The sequence below is a fragment of the Aptenodytes patagonicus genome, chromosome 3, assembly GCF_965638725.1.
Source record: "Aptenodytes patagonicus chromosome 3, bAptPat1.pri.cur, whole genome shotgun sequence".
Classification (NCBI taxonomy): domain Eukaryota; kingdom Metazoa; phylum Chordata; class Aves; order Sphenisciformes; family Spheniscidae; genus Aptenodytes; species Aptenodytes patagonicus.
The window spans coordinates 108,096,544-108,119,829 of NC_134951.1; the positions used below are offsets into that span (position 1 = coordinate 108,096,544).

The window sequence follows — 23,286 nt, forward strand, 5'->3', positions numbered from 1 at the left end:
TGCCATTTCTCATCACAAGAGTAAGCAAGAGGCAACTGTTGATCTTCAGTGTCACCTGACAGGTTCTGGAAAGGAAAAAACCCACCAGGTAATCTTCGACTGTGAAGGCAGGTTGTGGTGGGGAGGCAACTCGGGATCCACATCCCAAGGTCTACCACAGCTAAATCACATTCCAGTTTGTCTCCTTTTTTAAAAGGAGAGAGAAGGTAACAGAGGTCACTGAGAAAGAAGATGTTCATGCCACATGGTTTGACACACAGCATCACACAGACAGAATTTATGACTTGCCCAACATTGTCTGTGGCAGATTTCTAGGAAATAAACCCAGATATTGTGATGCTTACTTAACTACAAAATTCCTCCCTCTCCCTCAGATAGGGAATAAAGTAGGTGTTCACCTTTACCAATGTTCTACTGTAATTATTTTTTACGGCAATTCTCCTCCATTAGTTAGAGGATCATTAATGAAATAAATAGAAAAATGAGCTCAAGCCTGAGTATTCTGCATTGTAATCTAAATTAAACTAGTATTACAAATTTGTTTACATATCTCAGTTGAGCTATGCAGTTTCAAAAGTTACTTGCTGAACGTAAACATGTCTCCTGATGCTATGTTACAAACTATATACTGTAAAATATATTCTAATGTAATACAATAAAACTGAAAAACCAATAAATGTTCCTATTTATTGAGAAATTGGACAAAAAATAGCTTATTGTCAGTTTTTAAAGACTGAAAATCAATAGATGATGAAAGGTTGTATTTTTTGTTACTATTAGACTGTTGACTCTAGCAATAAGTGAGATATGGATTACAACTGGGGAAGTAAAGAACTTGTGAGATATACAATTTGGAGCTTCTTGGGTTTTTTAGAAACTTAATTCCCAGTATTTGTGCAGCGGTAGCCATCTTGGCACCACTGTTAATGGGCCCCAAGAGCATAGCTCCTCCATTTTGTTGACAAAGCCAGCTTTAAGTATCTTCCTGTCTTTAAGAGCATTTCTAAATTAAGGGGGCTCTTAATCAGACTTGCATCTGCTAAGGATCATGAGTAAAGGAGATCCAACTTTCACAAACATTCACATCCTGCCAATTAAAAAAAAAATAATCCTCAAACAACGTGATGAAACCCCAGCTATTGCAGTCCCACCTCTCCTGTGCCCGGATTGAGTCCACCCAGCTGAGAGCTGCAGAGTGGGTTCCCCAGGTCTGCGTAGTCCTCACGTAACGACACAGTCCAATGCCGGACGGAGATCAGGTTAAATCAAATGTTCAGTTTGCAAAGACCTTTAGCTCTCACGCGTTCCTGCGGCTGCTGTCCTTCCTCACACACGTAAGGTTTTCAACATCCGAGCCCTGAGTGCAGAGGTCCCGTTCGAGTCTGCCATCTACACGTGGCTGAGTGTTACCCTAAAGATATGGGTGGAGATAGGCCTGGAAAACACAGATTTTTAAGCACCTGCTTTCCCAGCAGAATTTATGCATGGGAGTCAGTTTAAAACCTGAATTTCTATATTCATTAAACAAAGTGGACAACCGTGCAGAGGCTGGGAAGACATTCTTGTCCTAGTGCAAACATGTTAAAATGGAATACTAAAAGAAAATATGCAGTGATAAAAAACACTGAGCTAAACATAAACACTGCATCCAGAGTCCTTAAATAGTGATCTATGCCAACATTTTTCCAAGTGAACCAGTAGGCATAACCATTACATATAAACCCAAATATAGATGTTCTACCCTGACTATATTTCTAAACTCTGGAACGGAGTTTGAAAGGTTGCCAATTATAATAGGAAGTTAGGGCTGCTTTTAGGATTTATATTCTCTTTGTACATTTCATAATCACACAGCAGCTCAAATCTTGCTAGATGGGGGTAACGCAGTAAAAGTCTATACTGCCTTCAGAAACGCGAATGTACTTCCCTGTAAAAGTGGACAGTGACCACGAACTAGTAAAGCCAGCTGATGTGCTTGTACAGTACCTGATTTTACAAGTGCACAGAGGTGTGCAGTTATAAGTCCATGGAAAAAAAAAAAAGTCCCAAGACCTTGAACGAGCTGACAGTGTGCAGAAATGGCCATCCTACTGCTGGCGCGAGTCCTGCGCTTCCATAACATAAAACTTTTGCTTCAAACTGAGGAAAACGCAGAGATCACTAATTTTCATATCATGGTTTCCTTCTGTTTTCCCAGGTAGAAAGCTAGCTAGTTCTAAAAAGGGGGCTGTTACCACATATGCATAATCACATACCAAAAAAGATTCATGTTGTTCCTGTAAGCTTTTGCTTAAGTATACTACGGAAAATAACTTTGATGAAATAATTTGCCCAGACCACTGCTTGTCTGGAAGATTTCTATAGTTTAACTGCAGTTCTGTAAATAATTTGGTGATAGACAGGCCATCAGCATAATTTAGTGCTAGATCCATGCAACGTTAAGGAAATGGCCAGCAGGCCAAAACTTAAATCTGAACTGGGTCCTAATACGTACAAGGCACATTAAAAACCAGTCCAAATCTATTCTTTTTGGAATCTGCTTATGCAGTTTAAAGGAAGACATTGAATTTTGCTTTGGGAATGAACACAAACAAATGTCATGCTTCCTCTCAGTGAAGGAAAGAATACCCACATACGCTTAACCCTGCAGACCTCCATAAAGATGTACAGTATTTTTGCACGATAACATCCCAAACTACTGCCACAGCATAATTATATAGCATAGCATTTTGTACTGCTGCTGAACTACCAGTAACTTTCATCAAATCTCACAGTTCTCCTGTGTTGTTACCCTGTAAAATAGCAAAAGCTATTGCCCTGATTTTTAGTCAAGCCTTAACTGAGACTGCAAGATAAGAGGAACAAAATTGTATGCATGGTACATTGCACCTTTAATCATCTACCTATCTGAAATACTCAAGCAAGTAGTTAGACATCTAAATGTTCCAACTACAGGCTTAAAATAAATGAGTTTTGTAGTACATGACTGTGTCCACATTATTTGAAAATTGGCGTTCACATCCCCTCTCGATGTAAGTATCACTTCAGCCACAGGCAGATCAGAAACTCTAAGTCAGTAGCAGAGCCAAGACCAGGCAGGCCTAAGATTTAGTATTTCAGCTGAAAAAAGGGGAGACCCAACGACTGCACGACGCTTCCCATTCATGCTTCATGTCTAGACGAACATTTTTCCATCAGAAATGTCCACAATCAGCATTTCCTTCCTGCATCATCAGACTGTAAATCAAGATATGTTCTGGAAGCCTGCTATGATTTTTACCAAATGAGAAGGAAACAGCAAGGAAAATAATATACAAAACAAGGCAATAAAGCCATCCCTCTCAGCTCCACTGAAAAAAGGCCTCAAGAAGCAGACACATTTATACTTCTTTTTCAACTGAAAAACAGAGAAGGAGGTGAAGTAGATGGGTTAAAAGCCAGCAAAAAGTAGTATAAAAAAAGCCCACCAGGTATTGTTGCAAGAACCTCTAGATAAGCATCTTAAATCAGGGTAAATTACACACCTCATGCTGGTGACTCGGTCATGGGAAATTATGAAGCTACGTGATGTCTCATTTGTTGTGCTGAAAACAAATGTAAATAAATTACTGAGAGAATCTCATTTACATTTAGAAATTCATCCCGATGCATGACATGACTGCTGATGTTTTTTTAAATGACACTTTGAGAAGAAGTGCCACTATTAAAAACAGATCATAGCCACCTTAGCGAGAGCCTGTGCATGTGTGCGTGCACGTGTGTGTGCGTACGTGCATGAGTGTGTAAAGGCAGATGTTCTAGAGACATCTTTTGGATCATCGGGAAAAAGGCTTTCTTTTACTGTTTCAGAACCAAAATGGTGGTGCCAGAAGACAAAACCACCAGTCTGTATTCTTCTGTGTATTTTCCCCCTCCAGAGTGGGAAACAGAAGGACAACGTTATGGATTGGCTGCTGCCAGTACAACAGAAAGTGCAAATACTAAAATCGTAGGAACAGAAAATAGCGTGGCATGTCTCTCCATCATCAGGTATAATAAAACTTCCCTTAAATACACACACAAAAAGCCTTTCGCTAAGCTTTTATCTCCCCCCTCCAAGTCTCACATTTTAAGCTGTCACTGAAACAATTGAGAAGGATATCCAGGAAGCCATAAGATGGAGAGCAAGTTGAACCGTGGTTTAGCTAAGCAGCATACATTCAGGCAAATATCCAAATGCTTTAGGAGCTGTCATTCTCCATCCCGCGTGGGAAGGCTGTGAAGAGACGGACTTGTTCGAATCATGATTGCTCTTATTATTACAGCAGTGAAAACACTGCATACTAATGGACGAGTTTTCAGAGAGAAGACTGTTAGATGGCTTTTTAGACTCTGTGCCTGGCTGTCTGGGCTTCAGTATCCAATACCTCCTATCCCCTTCTTTGCTTCCCAAACAGAACTCTCAAAAAAAGTTTGTAACATGAGGGTGAAATAAAACATATTTCCAAATGGGGACATGACAGTGTTCTACAACCCCACATACGGCAGCATATTTACATAAGCCTGAATAGGTCAGAGAGTTTATTTGTTAAGGGACAAATAAGCAGGCCATGAAATAATTATTTTTCATTGTGCCCTGCCAAACCTATCCAGCCAAAGGCTAAATTGAGCTGCTATTGTGATTATTTGAACTGTGGAGCCAAAAGTCTTCACTGCAAAGCATCCCAGCTGTCCTAAATTTTATTCTGATGGCTAGTTTTCACGCTAGCTTGAAACTTGCCAAAAATGCTCCACAAAATAGGCAGGCGGAAGGCTTGCTTTATCCAGACCTACATCAATTACTGATTTAGAGCTGTTCTGAGAACTTGATTATTAACAAATCACTTCCCGAAATTGTTATGACAAGATTCACATATGCAAATGGCAAGCTGCTCATATGTACACAGCTAGCGAAAGAAATTAATACAAAGGTTCCCAGATTTATTTATGGTTATTTCCTATTGTGCTTTACTGCAAATTAGCCACTAAAATCTTAAAAAAAAGGGGCGAGATCCAGCCACAGCACCACAGCTTTGACATAGGGTGACATGGGAACACCCAGGCCATAACTGCTCAACATGCTTCTGCCTTCGCCCACCTCCCTGCAGAAAAGGATCTACCAGTGCCTTCTGGCATCTGAGCAAGCAAAACCACCACGGTAGTTCCCAAGCTGCAAATTTGGTCAGCACACCAAGGAGCAGGTAGGATTACCCCGAGAACAGCTCAGATCACAGGCTTGGGAGGATATTTCATACTTTAAACAAGGTTGACAGTGGAGGAGGGGGAACAACAAATGTATTTTTTTTAAACCTCATGCTTCAAAGCTTAAATTAATCCCTAATAATGAAAGATTAGGATGAGAACGTGTAGAGAGAAGATTATCCCATGTCTGCCCATTGTGAGGCTCTTACAACTTTCCTTGAGGCACCTGGGGTTGGTCATTGCTAGAGACAGAACAGGAGGCTAGAAGGATCTCGGGAGCGATTCATTTCGTACTTTCTACATTTCTGTTTAAATAACTGACACAAACGAAAGACAATGAGGCTAATTGTTTTGAAGGCAGCAGACTTATAAATAAATGAAATGCCCATCATTTGGTATCAGGCTGTACATACTGCAACCCCAACGAGACAAGTGCACCTCGCTGCAGCTGCCCTCCTTCTCCTCCACACCTCCTACTATTTTTTATCCTGTTTGTAATTTCACTGTAATATCCTCAGGGCAGCAACCACTCCACATTTACACATGAATTAGAACAACACCTCGCACAATGGCATACCAGTCCTGATTGGACCTGGACTGCTCCTGGGAATGCTACTATAAAAAGAGCTCATAAATGTATGGAGTACAGCACAGTAACACACAGACACACACACACACCCCTTTTATCACAGTTAACATCACCGGAGAGTTAACTCTTTGTTTTCCCAATAAAACTGCGGATGGTTTCATTTATTTCTAAGCTCCAAGATGGCTGCAGGATGTGTAGCTAAGATCCAGCACACCTTCGCCAGCATACTCTGTGAAGTTAGGTGTTTACTATGGATGTCTGTATTACTGTTTAATAAAATGACAGAAATGTTATGGAGTCTCGTTATAGATACCGAGGCATAAGGTTGAATCTTGCTTAGGATTTGCATGGAAGCTGATCGAATGACGAGCTGGGGACATTCAGGATGAGGAACCAAAGAAACCCACATCAGTGTCAGCCACATCGTCCCTGTGCACCCATTACAGACCTACTGGGTCTTAACCTGATTAGCCCAAATTCCTTTCTAATTTCCTTCCTTCCTTGGGAGAGGCTTTTGACCTTTGAGCTAATACTTTAATATATTCTGGAATTTGAAATTTTGCATATAATAAACTAGTTATTTTCTGGTACTTCAGATATAAACAACTCCAATACAAAATTTTAACTTACTCTGGTATTCAGTCATTTTATTTTTAACTGAAAATATAATAAATAGAAAGATTTGAAAATCTTTATCAACATATTTGCATTTTTTCTAACAATTCTGACACATCAATTATTTTGTAGGACTTTTTTTCCTGAAGGACTATGAATGGCCAATGTGGTTCACAAAGAACAAAAGGAAAAGGAGGGGAGCGGGTGCAGGTAAGGTGGCAAATCAATAAATTACTTGAGTACATGCATAAATTCAGGCACCCGAGCCCCCTTTGAGGTCAAGTTCCATGTTGGAGTCGCTCATTCCAACATTTAATATCCAGAAAAAATGGAATAGCCAAAATGTAAAATATATTAAAAAGTCTTAATTGGTATAGAATGGCCACTTTGCCAGGCCTGGTGTTTGTATGGCACCAGAAGTTCACCTTAAAAATCTACCATACAGACTACAGCTGTTAGCAATTGTATTAATCTCTCTCTCAAAATAAAACTAAAAAAATGTACGAATTACTTTTTGTTGACTACCAGTTGATGGACCTCTTGTTTATTGGACTAAAAAGTCCACACAATCAAATTCTGTGGAAAATCCAAGATCGTAATTTCTTTTTCTCTGGCTCCTGATGGGTTGGTAGCATTACAGGGCCTTCATGTGCTTTTCCATATAACTTTACACTCAATGCAAGTTTTGCCCGTGACATAAATATGGAGAGTTTCTGTCTCACGGAAACGTGACCCTCTTTCTTGGACATTCTCAGCCTGAGCAATTCAGCTTCTCTGTGAACTTCCCACAACTCGTGACTTAACTCTTGCTTCTTTTGCCCAGTGCGCCCACGGCTCTAACCAAAGCAAACTCTACCCAGCGTCACACTTCCACTCCGGAGGAAGGATCATTCAGGAATGATCTTTTTACTTCTACAAAGATAGTAAGAGACCATGGTCTATATGGAATAGGCTACTGACAGCCCTGCACACGCTCAGTCATAGTCAGATATGTGACAAAGTCCAATGAAATCCTATTAGGGAATAATACAAATGACAGAGCTTAAAGAATACAGTTAGCTCCTAATTAAACAGCCCATAAATCTGTTCAGAACTTACAGAATTTATCACCAGAACAGGAATCTCAAGACCTTTCACAGAGTCTCATTTTAACAGACCTGTTGTCCACTGAACCAACAATTCTGTTGCTTACAGACGAGATATTTCACCAACTTAAGTACTATTAAAAGATGATTATGCACCGAGCTTTCCTGAAATTGTGTAACATTTGCATGGTATAACACATACTCTTACTTGTTCACTGCAGTCTGATTCAAAGTGCTATAAATACGTTTGCCCTTTCTGCTAAGCCTGCCTAAGGGATTAGCAACCCCCCAAAAGTTCAGTTGAATATTAACTGCATTAACTTTGCAGACTGTAACATACTGTTACACTCAAACAGCCTACGGTGCAGTATGGATGACTTGCTTAATAAAAAATGTTTTCATGCAAAGCCCTATTGCTAGAAAAAAAGAATTTGCTCTGTCAAAGGGGGTGACCTCTTCCATTTGACTTCATAAAGCAAACAAATAAAAGGGAGATCTTTACAGGGATGTCCAGAGAAACACTTATCATTTTGTCTGTCAAACCAGATGGACTTCCCTTAGCAACACAGCACCAGCTCCACTCTACGTTAGAAATTAAGTCAGTTCACCATGAAAAAACCCTGTGAAATACAGTAGCAAAGTGTCATCTACTGTAGTCGTGTGAAGTTAAAAACTAGAAAAGAAGTATGATTGTTTGCTTACTTATTTTGTTAAGTAAGTAGTGCTCTGCGTGCCAACTCCCATAAAAACCACATGTGCCGAAAGACTTTCCAACACAAAGTTATATAGCAGTGAAGACAAATAAAAGGAACAGGAAATATTTAAAAGTTGGAAGAGGGAGAGTTGATAGGAGTGTAAAAGGGTGCTGACTTGATAGCTAATGCCAAAAGTCAAGGAAGAGCAGGTTCTTAAACCTCCTAAGTAAAAAGCTCCCAGGCAGAGGGTAACTGGCAGTACTCGATCAAAAGATGAAGAAAGGGAAGGAGAAAGAGGAAAACGAGAATGGCTGGCACAAGTTTCTGAAGGTTGCAAGGTATAAAGTGGGGCCAGTAGAGTTGCTTAAGTATCCAATAGATTGTTAAAATACTTTTAAAGATTGAAGAAACCTCCTTCATTATAATCGCAGTAATACAAAAATGTAGAACATGTCTATTATCTGCTGAAAATAGAAATTGCATAATACATTTTCTTGCTTTTATAAAAATAAATAGATGAAACAAACCTTCTCTATGTTGCTGTGGGAACATGCGACAACTCTCAAAAAGACCTTGATACCGAACGCCGCAATGAAACCTTTCTCAGTCAGTCTTCAAGGATCACGTATGTATCAATTTGTAAAAACGCACTCTCGCATACGAAGAGCCTTGCATTACACCATTCTGGGTGTAATCAGAAATTAAATCAAAACTTCAAGAATTAGAAACCATATTTCTCCACAATGCTGTACATTTACTTGCTTCTGCCAATCACCATCACCCTTATGTTGTCTAGAAATGGAGACCAACAATAGATGTTGGTAATTACACAAGAACTTAAACTGCAGAGAACCTTAGACCACAGCATTAAACTGGAATTAAAGCTTTACAGGAAAAGAGAAATATTTCACTCCCTGCAATCACCTCCCTCCCTTACACACACACATTGCACACCTGCTACCCACCAGCCAGATGGGACTGAATTCTCCTGAATCAGATCTTGGATTTTTAAGCTCAGCTTGAGTTCAATTGGATTTCAAGACATCAAAATATATTATCATTTCACATTTAAAAAATTACATCGGTGTCCAGGAACTCCTAGTTTCAGTGTTGTTTGCACAATTAGATATGTATTAAAGTGGGATTACCGCCCCAAATGTACTAATACAAATAAATAAAATGCAGCTTTGCAACAACATTTAATTTAATTACATATGCTCACTTAATGCATGAAAAACAGAAACAAGCTGATTTTATATCATCAGCACGTTAAGCGAGATTGGGAATTTAGCTAATCCGTAGTGACCAGCAGCTTTTTTTTTAAAAGTCCATAAAGGCAATTTAGCAGCCCAAACTCACTTAAACATTGTAGGAACTGGCCCTTAATGCACAGGTATCATAAAATATTAACACGTTAAGAAAAAACAGGGAAGCATTATATTCCTAGAGAATTTGCTAAGCTTGCATAATGTAACATTTATCATCAATAAAGTTTCTTCAGTTAAGAGACCTCTAGCCTGTTCTTCAGAAGGAGGCCTCTCTCTCTCTACTCCAGCAGCACAGCTCCACCAAGTCCCTGTTTCCTGCACTTCAGCGGGCTGCTTGCAACTGGCAAAGTCACATTTTAACTGGGACTGGCCTCCGAACTAGTCTTTCTCCACCTTTTCCATCGGTCCTGAAACCAATTTGAGACTTGCAGGGGGTTAACAAGGCATCGGCCAGCAGCAAGACGTTCTCCGCAGGGACCGCGGGCATCTGGAAGCTGCTGCCGGTGGTGTTCCGCCAGAGTCGCGTCTGGCAAGCGCCGAGGAGCAGAAACGTGAGTCCTGCTTGCTTGGCCAGCCTTGGACTGACCTTTAGTCGTAACAGGGAATAGGAGTTTTGTTAGTGAACACAGAGTTCTGGTCTACACATTTTTTAAATTGATTATTTTATTGATGTAAAGTGCCCAGGTGCCCTCATGACAGTCACTAATATAGATTTTGAAAATAAAATTAATTAAGGGCCAGTCTGGACCACCTTTACTGTCATCATGTAGTACCCTTTTCTACAAGTAACAATGCTATCAACCAGCGAGCACAAGTATACTGTTTGTAGAGTATTTCATTACATCTCAAAACACTTGACTATGGAGGTCAAGATCACTGTTACCTATTTACGCACATGCACACACACACACACACACACACACACACACCCCCCACTCACTCTTCTCTCCTACCTTCCAAAAGGGGAACTGAAGCACAGAAAACTTAACTGACAAAAGTCTGTGCCGGAGTGCCAGCTGAGCTGCACCGGGCTCTGTCCCTCCAGACCGCGGCGAGAGCATGGCACGGCGCGAGCCTGAGCAGGAGCTGAGCAGCCTGGCACGCAGGCTAATCTGAGTTACACTCATCCAGCCTTTGAAATGGTTCCTCATTAGCTGTGGGTTAATGGAGTCCCAATGAGTAGTGTTATTTTCATCCCCTGCCTACTGAACACAAAATTCATTTGCAAATATCCTGTAAAATACTGCAAAGCAAGCCAAAGAGATATGACAACATAAGAGGCATACTATTTATGGAATGCACTTACCGTCATTTAGAAAAGGAAGCTGACATGAGCAACAGCCTAAATTTAGCAACACATTTAGTTTTTATTCACTAGTCACAATGACAACATTTTAGAAGGCTACCGCACACCTTGTGCGACGAAAGGTTCCAATGAAATCAAGACAGACTTTGATCTGAAAGGAATTTGGGATCAGCTCCTTAATGAATACAACACTGAGTTAAATTAAGGCAATCACCGTCTTGACTTTCTATTCCAAGTAGATATAAAATTACATTGATTGCAGGAAATGGTGGCATTCAAACAATATTGCAATGGCCAAAGCCTGAAAGCTAAATTCATTGTCGATCTAAACTAGGCTTTCAGAGGGCACCATTTGATTTGAGGGAAAAAAGCATCTACAAACCACATATTTTCAATTAATAGTTTAAAAGGCATAGAGTAAGAAAGCAAAAACACTGGTCAATATGCCACGTGCCACTCAAACAAGCAGAGTCCCTGCATGTAGATGCAGATATTGTGTATATATGTATATATACACAGGTGGGTGCACGCATGTGGTTTTGGTTTTTGGGGTTTTTTTTAAGACAGGCCAAATTTGATATCCGGAAAGATGCAATGTATTTCAGAACAGCCTGACAATGCTCTTTTATCCATGCTTTCTTTAATTCAAAAGTAATTTCAAATCAACAGCGTGCAAAGTTAAACCTAGTTCTCTTGAAAACTCAGAAAAAGAATTAATTCGAACCCTAACCTTTGGCACCTTAAAGACTTTTGGCCATGACTTACCTGTATAAATAGAAAGAACTAATTTACTACAGAAATGCCCATGGGCAAACATGTTCTGGCTAATGAAGTGTTCAGCTTTTGCATGATTAACCAGCTGGTGGGGGTGGTGTAAAAATCACAGGGCATAAAATAAGAAAAATTGATTAGCAGCTCTCTTTTAAAGCACTGTATGAAAAATTTCCTTATTTTTGCTCAGCAGTTTGGAAAGTGACTGTACAGAAAGATAGACTCAAATGACTTACCAAGGAGCCAGGCAGAGACTGCACCAGGCACTCACTCCTCCAGGACCTGCATCGCAGAGAGGTTCAAGTGAAAAGCGAGATACCAACCAGCGCCATGGCTGGATTACTTATACAACAAGGTCCTGCCACTAGTCATAAAGGTAATTTTCTACTATATTGCGAAAGACGTTATATAAAGTTAAAAACTATGACTATGCTTTGAGTCAGTTCAGTTTCTTCCCCAGCGCTCTACTCTTGAGCACCTTAGCTGGCTACAGCTACTCCCGTGAGCCAATTTAAGAAGTGCCTCCATATGAGCCAAGGGATTCATACGCTACTTAGAAATAATGCACACATTTAGGTGATGCTATGTAAAGAAGATGGGTTTTGCATTCACTAGGGACAAAAATCCCCTTGCCCTTCCCATCCTGTACAAGGGGTTTCCTACAAGCTCACACACTCTGCCCTCAAAATAGGACCTAATTAGTGTACAAATACTTGGCAGACAGGTCACGAAAACAAATTTATCATCAACTGTCCCCTAAACCAAGGCAGGTTATCCTGAAGCAGTTTCACTTCATACACATTTGCTCTAGGTCCCTTCAGTTGGGGTACAACTGGCATGTAACAGTTTCTTTAAGAAGGAAAAACACATATTTTTATGGCACGGGATTACTTCAGAAATATCAAACAGCTGCTCATATAAAGCATATGCACCATTAATAAGAAACTCCAAAAATTTAAGCTACAGATAATTTGCAATAGGCCATAGTAATAATCACAGTCCTCTTTACCTTCATTACTTCTATGGAAAATGCATGTTTTACACCTATTTATGGACTTTTAAAAACTGGTTCCTATGTACCATGGGAGAAGCGGGCAAAGGATCTGCATCTCAGGGATGTGCAATGTGTTCCAGCCCTGGGGATGCAGCCACAACTTCGATGCTGGGACTTCATGGGTTGGGAACCTATGTTAACTCCCTTTGGCAATATACAAGCAGTCACCTTACATCCATGGCTGATTTCTAACCGCGACCAGATATTGCCTCCCAGAGCTTCCCCTCTCATGGTATATGATGGTATATGATATACCTTCATATGCCCAGCTACCTGGAGATGAACTCAATCCTTAAATCACGCTGGTATACCGTGCATGCTGTGGCTCAAACTACTCAATCATACCATGGGATTCTTTGCGAGGAGTAACATTTTTACCTGAAGTGAGAGTTATTGTGCAAAGAACCAAAGCAGAACTCTGAAGCCCTTTCTCCTTCTTTCCATGACTCCTCCATTTATCTTAATTACTACTTTCTGGGGAAGACAATATCCCTTTAAATGCACCAAGAGAGATTTTTCCATGTTTTTCCCTACAGGAGCCAAGCAGATTATCCTGAGAACGGATCGCTTCACGCATACACCATACACTCCACTTCACCCAAAGATTCAGACCAAAGAATCGGTCAGGCTTACGCAGGTTAGATAACTACACAAATATTCCATAGCGGTCTTCCTTTCTTATCATGTACATCTGAGAAAGCTTGTCACTAACTTAACGGTCAGTCGAGACTTCTGACATCAAAGAGGTTTTTGCATGTTTTCGAGGCTCTGCTGGATAGGTGGATCTTTCCACACTTGCATAGTTCTTGCTTTTGAGCCTCCCCTAACCTTTTGGAAACATTTCTACATATTAACACTTAGGAAAGTGGGCACAGAGCTGACACAAGCAAACAAAAATAGAGGAAAACTGATAACACTGGCATGAAGCGACATTCCCCTTGGTACCTCAGTTGGGAAAGTGCTATCTCCAGATAGAATTGACAATAAAATAGAAGTTTCTAGTTAAGCGAGACATGGTATGAAATTCCACTTGAGTCTAATTTCTATGGTCACATTTGAATCATGAGCAATTTCTAACACGTCAGGTATTTCTAACTCTGATCAACTAGGACCCTGACAACACTGGAGCTTGTAAAGTGTGTTTGAAGCTATTTTCAAAGATGGTAACAGCCTAATGTGCTTGCAACACAATTTATTAATTGCAGCCCTACTTGCTAAGAAATTATGCTGTGAACTATCTGAGTAACATCATAATTTTGGCTAGGCTACTTGTTTAAAAAGTAAATTTAAAAAAAAATAAATGCCTGTTTGCCATAGAAAGTGAATGCTTGTTAAAATCGTACTGCCTTAAAGGAATTAAGGAATTCAGGAATATAGCTACGAGGCACAGCTGTTTTACAGATGGAAACAACTAATTCTTCAGACCTGTATGTTGTACTCCAAAAGCTTTATTTAATTATCTGTTTGTTTACTTATAAGCAATTGCTTTGGAAGAGCCCCCCAGTGAGTATATGCTGTGTGCTCTGCAGAGGGGTCAAGCACAAGATGCAGGCTGCGGACTACAGGTTTAACTTTGTGCATACACAAAGGTATTTAGGTGCCTAATTCCACTCATATAAACTCTCATTGAAATTGTGAGTAAGCACCTCTGAGGACACGATCCTTTGACATTAACATGAATTCCTCATCTGGATCCAGGTCAGTGCTTTTTTGGACAACAAAAGAATGGAAAATAAAACCCATTTTGCTCCGTGGCCTCCTTATCCTCACCTATATTGGAGTTTCTCTACGGTTGACCATGGTTCCCAGTAGAGGACACAACAGCCAAACAGGCTGGTCTAATTAACCGGAGTTTTTCTTACTAATTAGTAACAACAAGAGCATAAAGCAATCAATAGGACACCTTATGCCACTACTGCTTAAGTCTGCTTTGACTACCTCTGATTCAGCCATACCCTTGAAGCAAATTTGGAGGGTTCTTCCTGCCACCCTCCCACACAACATCAATTTTTAGCGAGGATAATGCTTCCTATTATACTAGAAATTGATAAGCAACATTGTTAACCTATGTGATGCAGCTAAAAATCAGGTGTAAAGAGCATAACGAGGAGCCAAATGATTTTTTTTTTATAAAGCATTTTGATTACCTCTAACTTGATTATATACTTGACCAACGAGTAACATAGTATGATATTAACCCTATTGCAAACAAGTTGCATACAGACTTGTGTAACACACCCGTCCCACTCAAGCTCAAGCAGAACCATGCTCTGTTGCTTCATTGTACGTTCAGCAACTTACTTCTAACTTCGTATGAAAAAACAACTCAACGATTTATTCAAAAGTCATTTTAAACTCTTTCTGAATAACTTCGAAGGACAGCTGGCAAGAAAGTAGTATGTTTGAAGAAGAGAGAAATACAGAAAACCTGTAAACCATCTTCTCCAATTGAGAGACCAAACCGCTAAAATTAGTTCCTGGAATTTCTCCTTTGGGTGCCAGTTTGAGTCTTGTTCCAAATGACAGCTAACTAACAATCCTCCTGACTTTGAAATAATGCACAACTAGTCAATAAGACCTCTTTGCTGATTAAGGTGCATGCAACCCCCTCACAAAGCATCTCATATTTGTAACCTTATTTTAAAAAATGCACTTTTGTGCCAGTGTCCTGAAACTAACTGTACAAACACAAAGAACTCAGATGCCCTCTCAGCCCCCACTGGAAGTGACAAGCGAGTCCTTCTAAAATTGCAGACACACACTGTCAAGTGCAGGTGTTTGTAAACAAGTTTGGAAATGTTTCTAATTATAAACCATAAGAGTTAAAATTAGAAGTCCAATCCGCTAGCTTTAAAAAAGGAACTTCCAAAAGGGTTCATCTAAATGAGAGCAACCAGTGATGTTTAATTTAGTTGCAAGAGCAGAATTTCTGTGCAGAGCGGCATACTGCTCTTCATCTAACTTTCCACTATGAGTTACAGTACATTTCTTTAAAAAAAAAAAAAAGATTTGATAAGGATTTTAATTTGCTGTCATACTATGATACTATATATTTGAATGTGTAATCTAAAAATACCCTATTCACAGGTCTCCTGCATTTCATATAATTAAAAAGAAGAAAAAAAAATGTTCCCAAAACTTCTGAATCTGTCTTGGCTGCCAACATCAAAGTTCAGCTTTTATGGGGAACTTCCCATGCTGACCTTCTGAGAACTCAAACCAAGCTCTGCTTGAAGGAGCATTACTCTTCTGGATGAAGTTCTTCTCCCTGATAACCTCACCTACTGCAAAGCTTGGCTTACCCTGCCCTGGCACAAACTGCTGAGGGATGAAACTGAGGAGGGCAAAAGTCAGCCCAGAGCTCTGGCTGATGCAGGTCTCGGGATGCCATCATTGAACTCGGTGGTGTCTCAGTCTTGCTTTCACCACTCTGGTGTGGAGGTCAGAAATGTAGCTCTAAGGAGCCACATACTTTGACTGGCACCTCAGACAGAGGTTGGAGGGAGGCTATTCCTGCCTTGTACACCCCAAATTGAGTTTGTAAAGCACTATGATGAGATAGTGCAGGCAAAACGAGGGACTTTACCTCTGCAGAAGCTTTGGGAGAAAGCAGAGCTTTTACCAGACTCAAGGGGAGAGGGCTCTTTTTTTTAGGGGGAAAAAAAGGTTAATACTGGAATCTCTTGATCTTCACATTATTTCTTAAGGGAAATGTAACAGCACATTTGAGCATGTCAGAATAGCTTCAGCTGATTACAAGTGAGCAAACAGGAAATAATTTCAGAGAGGCTTGACTATGGCCTCGCTTCAAGCAAGGGGTAGCCTCTTGCTGCACTGTCCTGAGAAAGCTGGAGTGGGAAATGGATTAAACGGTGAGGATCTGCTCTCGGAACGAGGTGGGACTGGCCTGGCTCAGCAGACAACCCTCTACTCCACACCTACAGCACAGGCAGGGGCTGTGAGGGACAGGGGAACGACAACTCTTTGACTCCTGCACAGCCAGCCTCCTCCTCTACCAGGATGTTATATGACAGAGGGAAAAACACAAACCCTCAAAAACCAGGACAGAAAGTAAGTTGCCCTTGTCCCATCACACTGAGGGAGCTAGTTCACATAACAACCACTAGCCATCCCTTCTTTTTTCTTCCTTTCCTTTTCTTCTTCTTTTTAGTATTCACTATGTAAAAATAATAGCAGTTTCCATATTTTTTTCTGGACAGCATTTTGGAACTCACTGCCTTCAACAAACACGACCTCACCAGTTTAGTGCCTATCCTGTAGCTAGCAAGCGCGGTGCTGCATCAGGATGAGAATACAAACGTGCTTTCAAACTGGGAGCCTTGCAAGTGGCGCTTCCTTTGCTGCAAGCCGTGAATATCACCTGGAATTGCTTATCACCTGAGCCAAACCTTTTTTTTTTTTTTTTTAACTGACATGAGTAAGGGCTGGAGAAGCCCAGTTCTCCACTTTGGTGAAGGGACCACAGTAAGTGGGAGCAGAGTGAGGGCGCATCTCACCTGCTTCTGACGGCAGCTGGTGGTCGCTCCCCCTCTTTTCCTTGGCTTGGGTACCTCGTCCTCCCCTTTCCTGGCTGGTGCAGTGAGAGCTCCCCCTCCTGTTCCAGCCTAACCAATGTTAGACCTTGTCCTGGAAGTGTGGCCTGAGTGAAGAGAGCGGGTTCAAAGGCAGTACCAGCGAGCTAGGTTTCCCACTAGAAACTGGCACCAAAATTAATTCCCTGAGGGGGAAATAGTATAATCTTCCAATTAAAACCTATGTGAATGGATTTCTTTATTAAACATAGATATATGTGCACATGCACAGGTTTGTATACGTACTCTGACACACATATACTATATACATTGTGTATATACATATATATGCGCGCGCACACATATATAGCATTGCAAATCTTTAATGCTACTAATCTCATTGCTATTTTAATTCAAAGTAAGCATAAAAATCATTAGTTTCTACAAGCCCATCTAACTTCTGAAGCATCTAAGCTTCTGCATGTACCTGTACTGTGTTCAGCTGGAAAAATATTTTTTCCTAAATGAATACATATTGGAGCTGTGTTTGCAAATTTACAAAAAACCAGGCTTTTCACTGGGTATATAAATATTTTAATTAACAACATGTATGTTTTTAGGAGGTTCTGCATCAAAGTCTAGATCAGATAGGGCAACTAACACATTACAGTTTTTCTAAGATATTAGATAAAAGAAAAATTTAGGAAATTATTAATTGGACTTAAATTAAGAATTTGAGTGCTAAAGTAATCTGATAGCAATTTATTTCTCATATTTTCTGCATGCTCAAAATGAAAGCATGAAGAGCAGTGCAATTGCATATACCTTCTACCAAAAATAGCTGAAAAATACTAAAGAAGAGTGCCTGCTGGGTTGGTTATAAAAGTAAAGTATAATCCATTAACCGCTAATTAGAAGCATCAGAAGCAGGCTTTGCTGCAATAAGAGCTGGCCCCTAAGTAGATGTTTCTGTAACCATTTAAAGGCACAGGGTTTCTCCAGTTGCTGAGAATGGAGCTTGGATGATTTCAGCATAAAGGCCATGTGAAAAGAGACTATGGCATTTGGCCATGTTACCCAGCTGTTTTCTAAATATGATGACAGGTGCCATTTTTTCCATTTGATCGTGGAACGTAATACATCTTCAAATAAATTTTCCCCAACTAGTCTGGTGCAGTTACATTTCAGAGATTCAAATATAAGAATGTTTTTTTTCTCTGACAGACACGTATTGCAGAGTCCTTGGTAGATATTTCATTATCTGCCTTCTTCTCAAAGCTGATTTTTGTTATATGTATTATTTTGCTTTTTACTGCTATTGTAGGAGGGAAAGAGTAAGCACCTGGGCAAAGGATTTCATTCTGAAGGAATTAAAAAAAAAAAAGAAAAACAAGGAAAAAAGCTACTATTTCTGATTAGACTTAATAAATTTGCCTTGCAACAAGGAAGGATTCTCTTCCTCTCTGTCCACTACTTCCTAAAGAATGAGAAGTATTCCCATAATTTCTCCTACTCTTTATCTAACTACCTGGTCAAACCAAGCTCCTTTCCAACTACTGAAGGCCAAAAAGGCCTTTTGATCCAGTTGCGTATCAAAAGGCCTTAAGGGGTCAGGGCAAAAAAAGGTGAAGCCAAAAGAAATGCCAGTACCGCAGCTCCCTGCAGAAGTAGCTAAGACGCAGAAAGCGGCAATTATGGACATGAGCAGCAAAGAGATGATGCCTTGAACTGGATGACAGGCTCCAAACCCCAGCCATGCTGGATGCGGAGCCAAAGGGAGCTCGGCTTCCTCCAGGGCTTGAGTGGCCTCGAGCAGTGGATGATGACAGGATACAAGTCAGGCTGCATAACTTGAAGAATCAGGAAAAAAACAAGCAGATAACTAACTTCCCCTGTTAAGAAAAGGGACATAGGTAGTGCAAGGGGAAATAGCGCAGGTCAACGTTTTGGGCTTTTCATCTACATGGATCGACCAACTAGTAAACAAAGGAAGAAAGGTTGTGTGGGGCAGGAAATGAGGGCATTTAGGATTTTTCTCTCTGCCCTATTTTCATCTACAAACACAGAAGAAACTTGTTTGTTTCTTTTAAAATGGTGAAACAGGGTCATCCATTAAGAAAAACTAAGATGGTAAAGAATAATTTTCTGAACGTCAACATCTACGAAACAATAAAACTATGACTGCAGTAGAAATAATAAAAAGAAATTTAGCTTAAACCAACGTCTTAAATATTTGTTAACCCTGGCAGCAGCTTTTACAAGGCAGATGAGTATATCTGTTTTCATTCTGTATGTAAGAAAACAACTGTAAAATGCCCCAAAGCCACGGAGGGAGTCAGTGTCAAAGACATGATTAGTAGTTCAGAAGTTATCTGATTCGGGTCACATGGTGTTCCAAAAACCATACCTAAATATAGCATGCAAGAGATCCGCACAAAGAGCAATCCCATCATGGGAGCAAACTAAACTCTCCACAAAATTAATTAGGGCTATTTTGGGGCAACCAAAGGAAAGCGAGGAGGAAAAAATCAGCCCTTGCCCTGCCCAGTTCTGCAAGAGCAGATGTCGCTGGTGTGGTCAAGCCCCAGTTTGCAGCCCGGGCACATAGGGAGGTGCCTCGGTTCCTGGGGGAAACCCCGCACGGCACTAATGTGGAAGGTGGGGGGAGGGCGCAGTGTGGCTGTATTAAGGAATATAGTCTGTTAGGGAAGAGGATGATGCGTCGGTAAAGGGACCGGCAGGTAACGTAGGCATAAATACCCAGACGGGAAGCCAATACATAAGCTTCTTCTGTAGCTGTTAATGGCATCCTTCTAACAGGGAGCATGCCATTAACACCTTTTTGGAAAGGGAAAGTCCATGTAAATTATACCCTTGGCACAGACCAAGACTCTGGGAAAAGCTAATGCTTCCCAAGGCAGAACGGAAAGAAAATTCCCTGTTGGAAGTTGTTACCTCTGAAAGCCTCCATTAGGATTGCCCCTTGCCAGGGCAATGCCTGAAATGCAGCCTACAGAGCTAATTCTAACAGCCTTCCCTATGCTTAGGCATCAGGAGCGACCACATGGAAAAGCGTACAAAAGATCCTCAAAAGGCAGCAGGAGCAGGAGAAAGGGAGGAGCGTTCCTCGGGTCTCTCAGGTTTCTTTTGGTCCTTCTCTGTAAAGTGGCAATGCTGTTTCCTACACTTCCTGAACACCAAATTGCCATTTGGCTTCTGACCACCACTGATCTATAGACTGATTTCAGCAAACTGCCCCGGTTCACAATTTCCCTATAAAACCTTTTTTAAAAAATTTAAAGTCTGCTCGTGAATGCCATGGTGAAGGTTTTAAGATGACCACAATGACTGATATAGCTTTGCATCACCTTTGTTCCTACGTACCGGGGGAAACCCCGTTCTTCACTCAAGTATTAGAACAAGCAGGACCACATCAACGTTAGAAGTACGAGCTATGGAGAGCAGGGGAGAGAGCAGGACAAAGCTGAGGAGAGCCGGTGTGGTGAGGAGTGCTGCTGTGAGCGGGTAGAGAGCAGGCTCTCAAGCCCAAGCCGTGTAGCAGGTGCTCCAGAAGGCAGGTAACAAACAGTCTGAGTGCGTGTGGGACACAAACTGCAAATTTCGGCTTGAACGCTTCAGGCCATTAGCAGGTGCTTCAGGCAGTCATCCAAATCAAAGTAAGAAAGTGGAAAGAGCCAAATGCTGGTTAAAGAGGTTTGCGAACGCAAAAATCCCAGCACGGGCAGATAAAATGTTTCCCTGGCTGTGGGAGCGGGCTAGTAATAAAAAAAGAAACAAACAAAAGCATACGCAATTTTTGTAAAAAGGCTGTGTTGGGGATTTTACTATCGTGTACTTAAGCCCCAAGATGCAAATGCTGGCTGGGATGCTGAGATCAGCAGCTATATGTCCTCAGGTGGTTAGAGACAAGACAGAAAAGAGCTGGCATTTGGGGAAAATAGAGGGCCCATTTGATAACGCTTCACTTGAGCATAAGAGGGTTTCCCCTGTGGGTATTGTCCCAAAGAAAGCTCCAGGCAAGTTTAGACTGGTTCATTACTTGTCACATCCAGAAGGTGAGTCAGTTAATGATTACACTGACTCTCTTTTGACTTCAGTTTCACGTATTTTCAATCTGAGAACTGCGCTCTCATCAACTCGAATGCCACTCGCAACAAACAGAAATACAGAGGCTATCTGCTTTTCAGTTGCTCACAGCACATCTATAGTTATTTGTCAGGATTTCACCGGCAGTCTGCAAACCGTATTTTTGGTAGCTAACACACAGCACTTACAACCCGTGTTGTGGGAGGCGTCACTCTTCTATATAAAAGTACAGGTCAGAGACCTGGCACTTGCTTTATTAGGATTAGTCTCCAAAGGGCCCAATATTGGGGCCTTGAAGGTTTCCTTATGAAAGCTGAATATCTGCTTCCTCAAGGGTTAATTCCCTGAAGTCTCCTCAACCTGGAACAACACTGCTCGGTTTAAGTTACCTTACACAAACATAACAAATAGGACTAGCTACTCCAAGCAGTTGTTGATGCAGACTACCTATATCGGCCAGTGATAATATATTTAAATCAGATGGTCATTTGAACATTATCGGTAAAGTTCTCCTCGCTGAGGGTTGCATCCTTTGCCAGAGGCTAGCAGGCTTGACAGAAGGAGAGAAACAAATTCCTTTCATCAGAGTAACATGAGTCAATATGTGGAAAGATACTTCCATCTGCTCTGTGCTTCTGGTGACATGACATTACCGTATAATTTGGTATACATTTCTTACAGAATAGATAAAACAAGATGGCTCGGCAAGTATCGTTTATGTCCCACATCTATGGGAAGTTCTCTCAAATCATTTTCAACGTACAGCGCTATATGAGCAGCTAAGACTCGCAATGGAAATACTGAAGGGAAAAACATGTTGCTGTTCATTTCAGAGTTATGGCACAGACAGACATCTATGGTGCACTTCTAAAAAGAAACACATTATATTCCTCAAAGTGCTCTCCGAAGAGGCACATTTGGTCAGCTACAGAAATCACCAAAGGAACCAGCTGTGTCCAGCAACTCACGGATGCACAAAACCTACTAGATGTAACCCATCAGTAGAGTGGCCTGTGCTGTTTCTGCATTAATTTTGTGTCCCTGTATGCTACCAGAGCCCTGGGACTTTCATGGTCTGTGGGCAGCAAATCGGCTGAGCCAAAAGGGTAGGTTCCACCTGACTAGGCCAGTAGGAGCTATATTAAGCTTGTCTCAGCTGGAGGTCATTCTGCATATTTTGAAGGCTGCTTTCTTGGTAGCTGGTCAAGCAATCGGTGTCCAGAAATTAAGAACCTGATTTTTATAACATCCATAATACACAGAACACTTCTGAAGTCTAGACCCTACATATGTAAAGGTTTTAATTTCCAAAATGCGTGATCAAAGCCATTTCTTTCAGGGCCAAGCAGGCTCTTGGGTTTGTTAAGCAGTTGCTTCATGCCTCATTCCTAGTAGGCTGCTGGTAGCCCTGCAGCCAAGAATTCATTTTCACAATTCCAAACCATTTTTTGATACTTCCTGACCAAATGGCTTTGCAGTGGAAATTGGTTTCTGTCACCATCTGTTGTTACATAGTTCGGAAGTGCTAGCATTTTCCTTCAAGAGGGAAGAAGTTGGGGAAGACACATGGCCAATCCCAATGGAAAAGATACTCTTTTCCTTACTGTCACTTTATGAGGAAGGCTTGGCCTATTTCTCAGCAGCTGTGAAATTGTCATCAGCAGGATTCTTTACAAAGCTTGGTGGCATATGGAATATACTGCTCACTTCTTAGTACTGTAAAACCAACCTTGAGCTAGGCAAAGAAAGCAGGTGCTTGATTAAAAAAAAAATCCATTGTGCATCAAGCCTCTATAGACTTTGTAGAAACTCTAGACAAGGATATTTTAGAGACAATTATGTTTTCAAATTAACTAAATAATATTTCAGAGGAGTTCCTAGGCTTCAGAGGTGGGACAGTCCCTTAAAAACAAGCCCGTGAAATCACCGTGTCACAGGATAACATCATATTCTGCCATTCACAAAGGCGACATTCACATTCCACACCGAAGGGAAGTGTCATCCCCGCTCTGTGAGACATTAAAACTGCAAGTGTCCAGTCTCC

At 40.9% G+C, this 23,286-nt stretch overlaps 1 protein-coding gene across 11 annotated transcripts in view; it reads right to left on the reverse strand.

The window, feature by feature from the left end:
• Positions 1–23,286, reverse strand: part of ESRRG (estrogen related receptor gamma) — a 410,058-nt gene that overhangs the window by 344,364 nt on the left and 42,408 nt on the right. For 5 of the 11 annotated variants that reach the window (XM_076334574.1, XM_076334586.1, XM_076334587.1 and 2 more), the window contains exon 2: positions 11,786–11,831. The exons of the other annotated variants lie outside the window; for them this stretch is intronic. In XM_076334574.1, the coding sequence (XP_076190689.1) occupies positions 11,786–11,831 (46 nt within the window). The remainder of the gene's footprint in view (positions 1–11,785; positions 11,832–23,286) is intronic. 11 annotated transcript variants of the gene reach the window in all.